We start from the raw sequence: 12,969 nt of genomic DNA on the forward strand, positions 1-12,969 counted from the left end.
ATATGAATTTATGTATTTGTTACTTGTATGATCTCCAATATACCCCTTGACATGGTGGAGTCCAGACTAAAACTACAGCTGAGTATAAAAGCTGGTAGGACATGGAGTTGGAGTTGTTACCACCATGTCATCTGTTGGAGATCCTGTCTGTCCCTTTTTGTCATTTTTGTATTTTTCTGTGGTGCATAAATACACCTTTTAGTTGCACCATACCAGCGCCGCTGTACGAATTCCAGCCACTAACTGGGCCATTCTCACTGTCCCCTTCAGTTGTTTTGGCGTATTCGTCACTTTACTTTTAATTTGAACATCCTATATTGAAATTGCCTTGTGGTTGGATGGACAGCGGTCGTCACGTCACAAATGTGATGATCGGTGTCACAATTGATCGATATCCATTTGCCCATTCAACCCATCTTATTAGGAGCAGTGGAGAAGTGCCATTAATCACATGAACGCTGGTGTCCCTATTCTGGGGTAAAGATTCAGCAAAAAGCTCACAATGCATTGTAAGCTTTTAGATCTGTTAAGGGGAAAGTGCCTTGCTCAGGGACACGTTGACACAGCGAGGCAGTGTGCAAAGATAGCTCTTTACAGAGCCATGCTGTAATGACAATAGGGACATCATAGAGCTAGCTATAAGGAGCAGCGAGTCCCAACCTGTGGTGTTGCAAATGGACCCCAATAAACACCATGAATAATAATATTTAAGGAATTATGTAAAAAAAATTGCATGGTATTCTCAAGTCTTGAAAATGACTTTTCATAGCGATACAGATAAATAGGAAGTTAAAGTATATTTCGTTGGTTCCTTTGATCCAAGCTGAAACCCAATCGATTAATTAATCATTAAAATAAACATTTTCTGAGTAGTCAGATGTGGTGAGCTGTGGTGAGCTATGGACAGTTCAGAAACCTGCCTACCAATGACATCATCAATGGGTATTCCAACTAAGCTAATAGAAACTACAGCCTTTCTCTTACAAGTTAGCTCGCTGAAATAAAAGCCATATTGTTCCTGCATTGATACAACGGGGGAAAAAAGGTCCTATGTACATCAATGACGTCACAATAATCAAAAAATGTGGGCATGGTTTCAGACTGATCAGATCCCCATTGATTTAAATGTTTATGAAATTGTCAGAAACAGACAGTATCAAATATGAGTGACTGACTATAATAAATGATACAGAGCCTCCTTCCTGACAATATTGCCGGGACATTTTGTTTATTTTCGGACCATAATTCTTATATGAGATGATTCTAAGATGACCCAATGTTATTCTCCATAGAGAAAATACTTCCGCGACCCAGGGGATGAACGAGTGACGTCAGGACTTCGGTACTCGATACTGCCTATAACGTTAGTAATGTATGACGTCAGTACTAGTGCTATGATATCAGGCATCTCCATATTTGGGCAAAAATCCAGGACAAATACTTGACCAAAGATTCCTGGAATTTACAGGTGTGGACAATATTCACAAAGATATTCACAAAATGTGAACAATATTTGGAGATTTACTTCCTTGGCCTACTGGCAGCATGCACAAGAAATGTGACGCTGAGTGTAGTGGTTGGTGAGATTATCTGCAGACACTGACAACAAAGGGGCAAAACCATTATCTTCCGCACATTATTATCTTTGGCCCGGTGGTGGTTTTCAGTGGGGCAATTGAAAAGTAGAGGAAAATGGAAAAAAGGGAAAAGATTAAAAATTAATAAATACATGAAAACAATTTAATTTGTACGATTATTGTGCATGTAACCACTTTCAACCTGCATGCCCTATTTTGGGCATGTCATCATTGTCAAAAATATTACAAAATAACTAGATCGGGTCTGTTATTTTATTTATCTATTACTTTTTTTTTCTTTCTTTAAAGCAATTTCACTGTAGCCAGCTGGTATGGCTAATCAAATATAGCTGAATCACACCTCCTGCTGGAGAATAGTAAGAAGGGCCATAATTAGGCCTGTCCATGATAGTCAATGCAGACATAGTAATTAATTCTTATGGCTGGGTGTGGGGATATATTTTATCCTTGCTTATGGTCATATTGAACAAATATACATGCATCTACTGATGTATATTTATGTTTGATAGTATCACAATGTAACAATTAACCACTGGCATTCCTATGTTGGGCAACTAAAGTACGGGCCCTCTATACGTCGCATGGCCGATCCGACCGATATGTCTGAGTCATAGTGTCGGGTTTTGGACAACTATTCAATGGCGGGCACCGCACTCCCTTGAGTCCTTGCCTATGTGTGCACCAAGTTTGAAGTCAGTTGGTCCCATACAGTATATGCACATGACCATATGTGGGCATATCAGTGTTTATGGTTATGTCTGAGTCATAGTGACGTGGCCGCGGTCCTGCCTATAGAGCGTCGCAGTTCCCGCCCACTTCCTGTTTTTTTTGGTGCCGGAAGAAAAAACTCAATGCATTTTTCCATTGACATTTCCAAAAATATTTATATCTATTAATTTAAGCCTCGAATCAAGCCATCACGAGATGACATGAATCATGACCATAAAACGTTTTTTTCTGTGATTTTTTTTTATTTTATATTTAATTATATGATATACTATATTTAATAAATACCCTTTGTTTTGCCGTTTTCAACAACAAAAAAATCACAGAATCAAACGTTTATGGTCATGATTCATGTCATGTCATGATGGCTTGATTCGAGGCTTAAATTAATAGATATAAATATTTTTGGAAATGTCAATGGAAAAATGCATTGAGTTTTTTCTTCCGGCACCAAAAAAAACAGGAAGTGGGCGGGAACTGCGACGCTCTATCCACCTGTTTCCGCGGGAATTTACTGGAGCAAAAATCCTGTGTGGGAAACATCCTGCGGGGGGACCGGAAGTATGAAATAGCGGCTCAGTGTGTTTACATTTGCCAGCAGAACGTAGCTCGTTCGCAGCGTGCATCCGTTGTCTGTCAACAACACAGTAGTCTGTAGTGTGCCTTGACTTCAGTGCGCTGACTCTCTCCCCATGCACCGCCCCCCGCCCCCTTGCGCTTCAACTACATGCAAAAGGCCCGTTAGCCGCAGTACAGCTACGTTCTGCTGGCAAATGTAAACACACTGAGCCGCTATTTCCTACTTCCGGTCCCCCCGCAGGATGTTTCCCACACAGGATTTTTGCTCCAGTAAATTCCCGCGGAAACAGGTGGATATGGGCGTATCAGGTTTGTTTATGGTTATGTCTGAGTCAGAGGGACGTGGCCGTGGTACACCCGCTGGCCAGCCGACCCTCCCATTAGCCAACTTTAATATAGGATTCATCAAAAGTTGTTAGACTATAGAGATATACTCTACCTGTATACCTGGTTGTTCTGCTTACTGGGGTGCTGCTACAATACCTGGATTTCCCCAAGAGGATCAATAAGTTTCTCTCTCTCTCTCTCTCTCTCTCTCTCTCTCTCTCTCTCTCTCTCTCTCTCTCTCTCTCTCTTCTGTATCTATCTATTCTACAAACATGAATGTATTCACAAACATGCATCAGGCTTGCAATCAGCCTGCAGTAAATATCACCAGTTGTACTGATTTATCCAACAAACAAACACAAAAGAGAAAATAAGTGACTTAAAGAAAAATGAGAAGACAGGAACAAGAGGCGGGTTTAAATAATGAATGTCCTGGGGTCACACACAGTAATATGACCTGCTGTCTGTCGACTGGAGTCAGATAACAGGGAATGTCTGTCTCTCACTTGACTGGCCATCTTCTGCACAGCACATTCCTGGCAATTTAACGCTAGACCTCTAGGAGCGTAAAAGTGGGTACATCATGTACCCATCATTTTAATTAACTCTAGGAGTGTAAACATTTAGGCTTCTGTACATGTTTACACTCCAAGAGTCAATTGACACGGCAGGATTTGATTGTGTTAAGAAGGTCAGTTACAGTAAATGTATGTCATGTGATGATGAGATACTATAGATACACGTTGTGTCATCTTAATTGTTTACAAGCCCAGAAATAAATGAGGGTATCCTTTTGGTCTAAATGTGTTACTCAACACATGTACCACATTATCTTTTCAGCACAATAATGGTTGAAGTTTTTCCAACATGTGGTAAACTTTTCATAGCTGATACAAATGATGAAATTCAGGATTGTGTTTTGGCAGTTTACCAAACGTTCCCATAACAACAAAGCTCTCTGGTCCAGTTTAAAGAGGCTCAAAAGAACAGGATATTGGAGTACCCCCTAACATGATGTGTAGCGTCTTGTGGGCGTTGGTTTGGTTTGAGTGTGCGGAGAGTGATAAGCTTTAATGTGGGAAGGAAAATGTTTATTTTCCCTCATTGTATATTTACATTGTGCCCTTGGGCACACAGCTGGAGTTGAATCAAGTCTGTGGCTATACGCAGGCCAGCTTGCTGTGAATGTATGTAAATAGGGAGCATGCATGTGTGTTGAACAGAACATGAACATGAGACAAGTCCATTGTTACAACATAATAGTGAAAAAGCAGGTTATATGTTAGCAAAGTTATCAATGTACTCAAACGTCTTTGTAGAGATACATGATTGAAGTACAATCTAAGATTGCAATTTTGACCTTTACAGTATATCCAGAATTTAAGTAATACGTTTTTGTTTTTTTTAAATATAATTTTTATCCCTCGATTTTGTAACCCTTTTTTCACCCGGTGCCGATTTGCTAAGTGATCCTGGGCACTACACTCCCCCCTCCATCCTAGGGAGGCCAGGGCCGAGCTCATGCCTCCTTCAATGCATGAGAGCCAACTGACCTTCTTGTCACCTGACAGGGGGGAGTTTCCCTGGTTGGACGTAGCGCGTGGAAGGAACACGTTATTCCAACCAGTTCCCTTCCCCTCCATCAGGCGCCCCGGCTGACCAGGGGGAGGCAGTATAGTGACCAGGATTACTACATGTTTTTGTGAGGGTATTAACTACCCTAGGAGACACGGGGAGAACATGCAAACTCCACACAGAGTTTTTACAGTAATATTTACATTGTGCCCTTGGGCACACAGCTGGAGTTGAATCAAGTCTGTGGCTATACGCAGGCCAGCTCGCTGTGAATGTATGTAAATAGAGAGCATGCATATGTGTTGAACAGAACATGAGACAAGTCCATTGTTACCACATAATAGTGAAAAAACAGGTTATATGTTAGCAAAGTTATCAATGTACTCAAACGTCTTTGTAGAGATACATGATTGAAGTACAATCTAAGATTGCAATTTTACAGTATATCCAGAATTTAAGTAATAAGTTTAATGATACTCATATAGCTTTCTGCCTGGCCTCTGCCTAGGCCTTGTAAACTAAACTTAAGGGCTGGGTTGTACCAGTACAGCAACATTTACCAGAGATATTTAGAGAGAGTGAGTGATGGTACATTAAATGTACTGTTGTGGTATACATTCAGTTGATTTTCTTGTGGTTAGGATAACCTATGATAGATTGTCCAGCTATTTTGAGATCATGTACCATTAAACCTTTCAAAACGTTTAATCCTGGAACCCAAAATGAATTAAATCAGAGTGTAAAAATTGACTATTAACACATTTTTACAGAATTTTACACCTGGAATTAACATACATAATGGTCTTCATTGTGTCTGAGAACCTTATCTGAAACGGAGCCATAGTGTATGGAAACAAATCCAGAAGCTGTGAAATACTTTACATGGTTGGCACAGTTCACTCAGTTCTTGTTGTCGAAAAGAGGCAATATTGTTGTATGTGGGTGTGTTGACATGTTACATGTCTGAGCCTCCGGGAGAGGCTTGGGTTATTATTGGATGTTGGGTTATTGAATGTTGCATTTATACCCCGGCCTTGCAGTATGTGTTTTTAGCTGATCTGATTACGGTGTGATCTTGCACATGCAAAGCTTTATACCTCTCTGAACTACTGGAAGTAAGACAGTGGACCACTCATAAAGTCTGCATGTTTATTGCAGGGGTTTACTGACATCAGACAACAGTTCTCAGAGGAAGACCTTTGCCTATATCCTGTCCTATACTGTTGTCCTCTTTGGGCATCAAAACACTTTCATTCCAAACTTGGCTCAAGCCTGTTGGGACTCCTGGTCCCGGAATTCAATGTGATTTCCGCGACCGGGGTGGTTTACCAGGCTAGTTGGACTCCACTTTTGGGACTTCTATTACATGTTTATGAAATGATGAAAAGGTATACAGACACTGTTGCGTTGCCATACAGCAGTGGTTCTCACCTACATTGTTACAGACACTCACAGAGCAGTGGTGTAAGTCCTGGAGGGCAAGAGTACTGGTGCCGTCTCTGCTCCAACTGGGACACCTGGTGAATTTGTGATGGGGATTGGGGGGGGGGGGGTTAACCTATTAAAAGCGGGAAAGCATCTGTCATTTTAGATTTTAGCGTTGGCTATTCAAAGCTCTTTGTGCTGCACTGCGAGCTTGTAGATCTGCTATTTTTGAAAACTTGTGAAATTTGTGCAAATCTTTGAATATATATATTCTAAGGCGAACATTTTAAACTCAAATCTTTGCGTCTGGGGGTCCCTGGAACAAAATATTTTGAGATGGGGGAGGGGGGGTCCACGGCCAAATAGCCTACATATAATTTCCGGGGTCCTTGACATTTTGTTTGAAAAATAAGTTTGAAAACCACTGATATAGCAACATAAGTTTTTCAGAAAACTGTTTTAGAAGAATCGACCTCAGGTCTTAATGGGTTAAACCATGCCTCTGTGTTTGATAACCTCCCTCTGGTCATTCATTCTTCTGGTCTGACTGAATACATACATATAACATGCATTTCCTTTTGGGAAATGCAGACAGCCTGAAACGTTTGATATTTATGTTTGATAATATCACAACTTACCAATTTAATAAGACTGTATGTGTTAACCACATTAACCATTTAAAAATGTTGTCTTTCCTTTAAGTGAAATAGGGAAAATAGCCCACCTACAAGCTCACAATGAGTCAAAATGTGACACATTGCACGCTTGCAGATCAATTTTCTTTTTTTGCTATTTGTCATACAACGTATATAGGGCTAAAGTGGTTACCCCCCCCCCCACCCATTCAGGAGCCCTGAATGCAGTCAACTACCTTGTAGAACAAAGAACCAGCAGTAGTTTGGACAACAGCACCTGAGCTGAGAGCCAGTGATAAAACTCAGGAGATGTATTGATGATGTAAACTGATATCTGTCAACAGAACACATAAGTCTATAATATAACAAACATTTCCTATTAGAAGTACCACAGTCTTTTTTTTTTCATGATGAAAATCGAGCTCCAGAGGTGGAGACACTGTCCACGTTCTGTCCAGTGGTGCAAAAACATTTTGTTTCACCACTACAATGTCCTCTGAAAACAATACTGAACAGGTGAGACATTCAAGTTAAAATAATACATGTATATGTGTATATATATATATATACGATATCTTTAAACCAGTCTTTAAATTAAGTCCCTATCGCTGTTGGGAACTATCGATTTATCCATGGTCTTTCTTTGCATAGTGGGGCTGATGGATCACAGGACCCCAAACCAGGAAGTGAAAGGCAGCTTTGTCAGTCTGATTACACGTCATGTTACTGGTGCGCTGGTGGCGCGCGTGTCCAAGGTTCAAACGAAGTTCATTCTGTCCTGCCCTCAGGAGGTCCCTGGAACTCTCTCCAGCTGAACAGGGCAGATGGTTTTAGATGGTATATCTGTATAAATCCCCCCTATTTTATAGGTCCGATTTGAATCAACAAATCACTGAGGAGGATGAAATGGAACAGAATTCAGTCCTGAACAATGTACTGTACATAACGAGCAGTGGTAAAATCCTGAGGGTTAGTTTAACTCTGAGAGTTCAGACCACTTTCAACCAGGTGTCCCTATTTTGGGTATGTCATTATAGCCATTATGTTCTAATTTTTTTTTTTTAAATGCTCAAACGGTTACAAAAACTGTCACAAAATCGCGTAAATAGCAGATATACAAGTTCACGTGTCACAGCGTGTCATGTTGTGAGCTTGTAGATCTGCTATTTTCATGCCACACCATAATGCGACAAAGTATAAAATAGGGCCACGGGGTAAAGTGATACTTAGTTTAGTTACATAGTTATCATTGTTCAGTAACAGGGGTTTCCCCCGTCTCTCCAGCTCTTTAGTAAAACAGAAAATACATGTTCAGGTTGGGATCCCAATTTATATCCAATCAGGAAAGAGAACTCAAACAGGATACAGGATAAACAAGTTCAATTAGAATTGACGAGACAACATATCTAGCAGATAAAATTGGAACTGGAACAGTATCAAATTGAAGCTGATAAATTATCTTTATGTTGTTCTCTTTCCTGATCGGATACAATTGGTATACGGACCTGACACTGTATTTTCTGTTTATTAAAGAGCTGGAGAGACCCCTGTTACTGAACAATGAATATAGAGCTTTAACTTTCAAACAAAAAGGTATTTCCCCCAACAAAAATACACTTAAGTGTTTAAATTAACCCTCAGGATTATCCCCCCTCTATTGGTCATCGTCGTATCTCTCCAGGGTGTCCTGCAGCTTGGCGGTGATCTTCTGGAAGAAGAGGATCTGCTGTTGCAGGTGATGCTGCATCTGAGAGCGGAAGTCCCGTACGCGCGTGCGGTGGAAGTGCTGGATCTCAGCCAGCGTGGCACAGGAAATGATGTTACAGCGGTCGTGCAGCTCCCCCTCCTGCTTCGGACACTCCTTCACCTTTGTCAGAGCGCCTGAACGAAAAGAGGAGGAAGCGAGGGATGGAAGTGGGGAGGAATGGAAGGAGGGAGGGATGGAAGAGGGTAAAGAAGGAGGGTGAGGTGAACTTAATTAATGTATTATTAATGTATTATAATGCATCAGTGTTATTAATAACCTTAACTCAGTCAGGACATTCTCAACAAACATCTCTGTTCCCATGACGCTCCAGAATATATCTGCTCATCCATGATAATAGACATATTAATGAATTGGAGAACTATTAGACATTATAAAACCCCTGAATACTGTTTAACATTACAATTATACAGACAACATATTCGTTACATATTACATATTAGTTATTACAATTATACTGACTAATAATAATAATAATACTGATTAATGCATTTTGATATGTGAATTAATACTAATGCACACACTCACAATTAACCCTGAGGATTTTACAATATATGCATACCATTTAATCAGACAACAACAAGAACACAAGAACACAAGAACATAAATCAAACGCGGGTAATGGGGCTGGACTGGGCACACCTTGACGAAACCTCAAACCACCCTCCAACACCATAGATATAGAAACCTAGATACCTCATTGGCCTCTGCAGTTCGTTGGAGCGACCTGTTTCGTATGGTGGCCGCCATGCGCGCTGTGATTGGCCAGTGCCCGTCCCCCCCCGGAAATGGGGGGAACGGGCACTGGCCAATCACAGCTCGTCTTTTCCAGGACTTGTCAGAATCTAGTTGTCCCGCCCCCACCTGCCTCTCATTGGCCTACTGAACGCCCCCTTCTTTTACGCACGCGGAAATTTCCAGCTGCCCCCCAAGGAATCTTGGGAAGCGGATGCGCGCCCGCCATACAGACGCTTCAGAGCCAGAGGAGGCGTCTACCTTTATATGTCTATGTCCAACACGACCAGACAGGCTTAACCTGGAACCCACAGGGGAAAAGAAAGCCAGGAACACCAAGCTCTGATCCCAGGTTCAAGGTTCAATGTTCACTTTTTACATGCTTGCACATGAAACGAAAATCGTACTCAGGACCAGCAGTGTACAATAAAATAACTAACTAAAATAAGCATAGAATCCTGAAGTGCAGTGCATTAAAACTGAGCAGCATATTAAAGACAGTAGCATCCACCATTTATCAACACAAGATAACATGACAGCATGACATACTGTATAACAGCACAGCAAGGCAGAACAACGAAAGTGCATGTATTGGGGCATTGAGTTCATCAGTCTAGAGAACATGGGTTTTCAACTGGTGGTCCGTGGACCACTGGTGGTCCGTGAAGGTATTGCATGTGGTCCCTGACCATGCTTTTAGTAATGTAGGAAAGTGAAGATTTGTATTTTATTGTATTTTATCGTCCGCTAGTTGAGAAACAGTGCAGTAAATTACCTGGTGACGCATGATGACGTGTAAATGTTGTCAGTTACTGGGAAGTCGGATGTCAAGAACTTCCACAGAAATGGGAAGATTAGATTAGAATCAATCTGATTGATCGAGTCACCATTATTAGGAAGTGTTCCCACAATCAATCGCATGTGTCTGCTTGCTCATACATATGTCGCAATGAATCAGTTAACATGAGTTTAATATGGAAGGTTAAGAGAACAGAATAAGGGAAACCATGGGAAAGGAATAGATCAGAGGTTCTCAATCCTTTTTGAACCACTAGCATATCTCGGTTAAATAATGACTGTTAAGGGCTTGATTTAATTCACCTCAAATTAACAAATTAAATAAAGCCCTTAACAGTCAATATTTCATTTCAAGCTTTTCCCCCTACACCACGACCATATCCCCCCTCAACAGTGGTCCCCAGGTTGATTCTCAGTCAGGGTGGTGGTCCCTGTTTCATAATCAGTTGAAAACCCCTGGTCTGGAAGCTGGATTTAACCCATTCAATCCGGGAACACATCTGCGTTATTTTAGATGTCTTTGGCTATTCAAAAATAGCAGATCTACAAGCTCATAGCGCAGCACAGAGTGCAGTGCTACGAGGTTGTAGATCTGCTAACTTTAGATCTGCTAACTTTTTTCATGTCAAGGACCACCCAAAATGATATGTATTTGTCCGCAGAATTCTAGAATTCTAGAATTCCCTATGTGTGTCTAAAGCAGTTTCTTTCGGGATATGAAAACATTTTCTACAACAGTCAAGTCCTGCGTAAAATGTATAGTAGACCTTTTTTTAATCGCACAGCTGAAGATTCTGTTTCAGCTTCACCCATCTGATTACTGCTCAGATGGTCATGTTGAGCACTCAGAGAGAGGGGTGCATATACTGGGCGGACCGGGGGGGGGAAACCGTTGACCTTCTGATTACCAGAAAGCCTCTCTACGCTAAGCTATAAAGCAGAAAAACTTGGTCAGAAGATTCTCACACATCAAAATGTACTTTTTGTTCCCCCCAGGCATCATGTTTCATAACTTAAGACACTTTTTGAACTCCTCTGATGTTGTTCAGAGAGACTAGATGAATGGGCCTTTTTCAAGTGTGTGACTTGTCTATGAGGGAGAACAGCAATTTGCTTCATAAGCAAAATGATTCATGTGTGAGACTAGGAGTGACTTATGTTCAAACTTGAGCAAAGCTCAGTGGAAGAAATGACTCAGTCTCTTACCTCACTAACATTCTTTAACAAAGAGAAGGGAAGTGTAGTCTCTCTTTCTCTCTCTCTCTCTCTCTCACACACACACACACACACACACACACACACACACACACACACACACACACACACACACACACACACACACACACACACACACACAAAAACACGCACAGCACAGGCCCCACACGAACACACTCATAATTGCACCTTAAGATCCTTAATTTAACACTGAGTGTAAAACGGAGGTCAATGTTTACACTCAGAGTTAAATGAACATTGAAGTGAACACGTTAGATCTTACGGTGCGCATCCAAGCGCCAATGAACTGAAATCAACTTGGACTTTGCGCCCCTTCAGGCCAGTGAGATTACAGAGCTGTAAGCCCCGCCAACAACACCCCACCCCCTCTTTGCTATCACTTAAGAGAGAGAAGAAGGGAAGGCAGGGGAGGGGGAAGAAGAGTGAGAGAGAGAGAAAAGGAGGAAGAGGAGGAGGGGGGGAACCTAATCCTTGCATTCCAACAGTCCCAGGGCAACACAGGACCAGAGCGCCTGGAATCTCAGCTCTCATTCGAATCAGATGTAGCCCTGCCTGGACCTTACAGCAGTGTTGCCATGTCTGCTTATTATAAGTGACTTTGGGGCTTGTTTTTCGGTAAAGTTGCATGTAAATATTGGTGGTTGTGGGTTTTATTTTTTGGGGGGCTTGTTTCTAAAGTGTAGTTGCTTATTTGGGCTTGTTTCCTACTGTTGTCTAAACCAGTGGTTTTCAAAAAATGTTATGTCAAGGACCCCCATATGAAAACATATAGTATAAAATATAGTATAATAGTATACAATATTAAATATGCCGTATTATGGCCATAATCAGTGGTGGTACTCAACCCCAGTACTTGAGTAAAAGTACAGATACTAATGGTCAAATTTACTCCACTAATGGCGTATATATATATATATATATATATATATATATATATATATATATATATATATATATATATATATATATATATATATATATATTAATTTATAGAACCTTGTAAGCGATGTAGTTTGTCTTCGGTAAACACAGTAAGTTCAACCTGTAACCTGTGTAGCAGGCAGATCAGGTGCACACATAGTAGCCAAGCAGTGCTTGCCTGTTTACTTTCATAGGAGAAATTGCCCTTCTCTTATTTAAATATCGGTCTTGCTGAACCACAGTTGCTCTCCACCCTGCTCTCATTCAATACAATGTAGGTTAGGTCGCTTTGTAGTCTCATTCTGATAAGTCTGAAAACATTTGAGTTGAGCATGCAGTCTCCATGTTTCTTATTAAAAGTATAAAAGGCACGAAAATAGCAAATTAAGTTCAAGTTGTCAGCACTCGCTATGCAACACTTTTAAAAACATGCGGCAGAAGAAGGACATTTCTCACTATTTGGTAGGGTAGACATTTTAGTGTTTTACAGATATTTGTCGGGACTCAGGACACCCAGTTGAAACCGGGACAATCCCGGGCAAACCGGGACACTCCCGGGCAAACCGGGACGTCTGGTCACTCTAACCACAGAGGAGCCCTGCCTGGAGCTCAGAGGAGGTAGAGAGGGACGAATAATGTAAAGAGACGC

General features: G+C 41.2%; 2 protein-coding genes across 3 annotated transcripts in view; both read right to left on the reverse strand.

Moving 5' to 3' along the window:
• LOC308078585 (sorting nexin-18-like) overlaps positions 1 to 12,969 on the reverse strand; it is a 244,622-nt gene that overhangs the window by 222,476 nt on the left and 9,177 nt on the right. Inside the window, exon 7 of one of the 2 annotated variants that reach the window (XR_013932552.1) lies at positions 8,425 to 8,746. Coding sequence is in view for 1 of the 2 variants with exons in the window: in XM_080419808.1 (XP_080275934.1) it covers positions 8,520 to 8,746 (227 nt within the window). In the remaining variant the exon portion in view is untranslated. Of the gene's footprint in view, positions 1 to 7,179; positions 8,747 to 12,969 lie in introns of those variants that run through there. The other variant, XM_080419808.1, reaches the window with a different exon arrangement.
• The window catches only part of palm2akap2 (PALM2 and AKAP2 fusion), a 352,841-nt gene that overhangs the window by 171,847 nt on the left and 168,025 nt on the right, over positions 1 to 12,969 (reverse strand). The gene's annotated exons all lie outside the window — the stretch shown is intronic.

Source organism: Gymnoscopelus braueri (genome assembly GCF_963280865.1).
Source record: "Gymnoscopelus braueri genome assembly, chromosome: 22".
Classification (NCBI taxonomy): Eukaryota; Metazoa; Chordata; class Actinopteri; order Myctophiformes; family Myctophidae; genus Gymnoscopelus; species Gymnoscopelus braueri.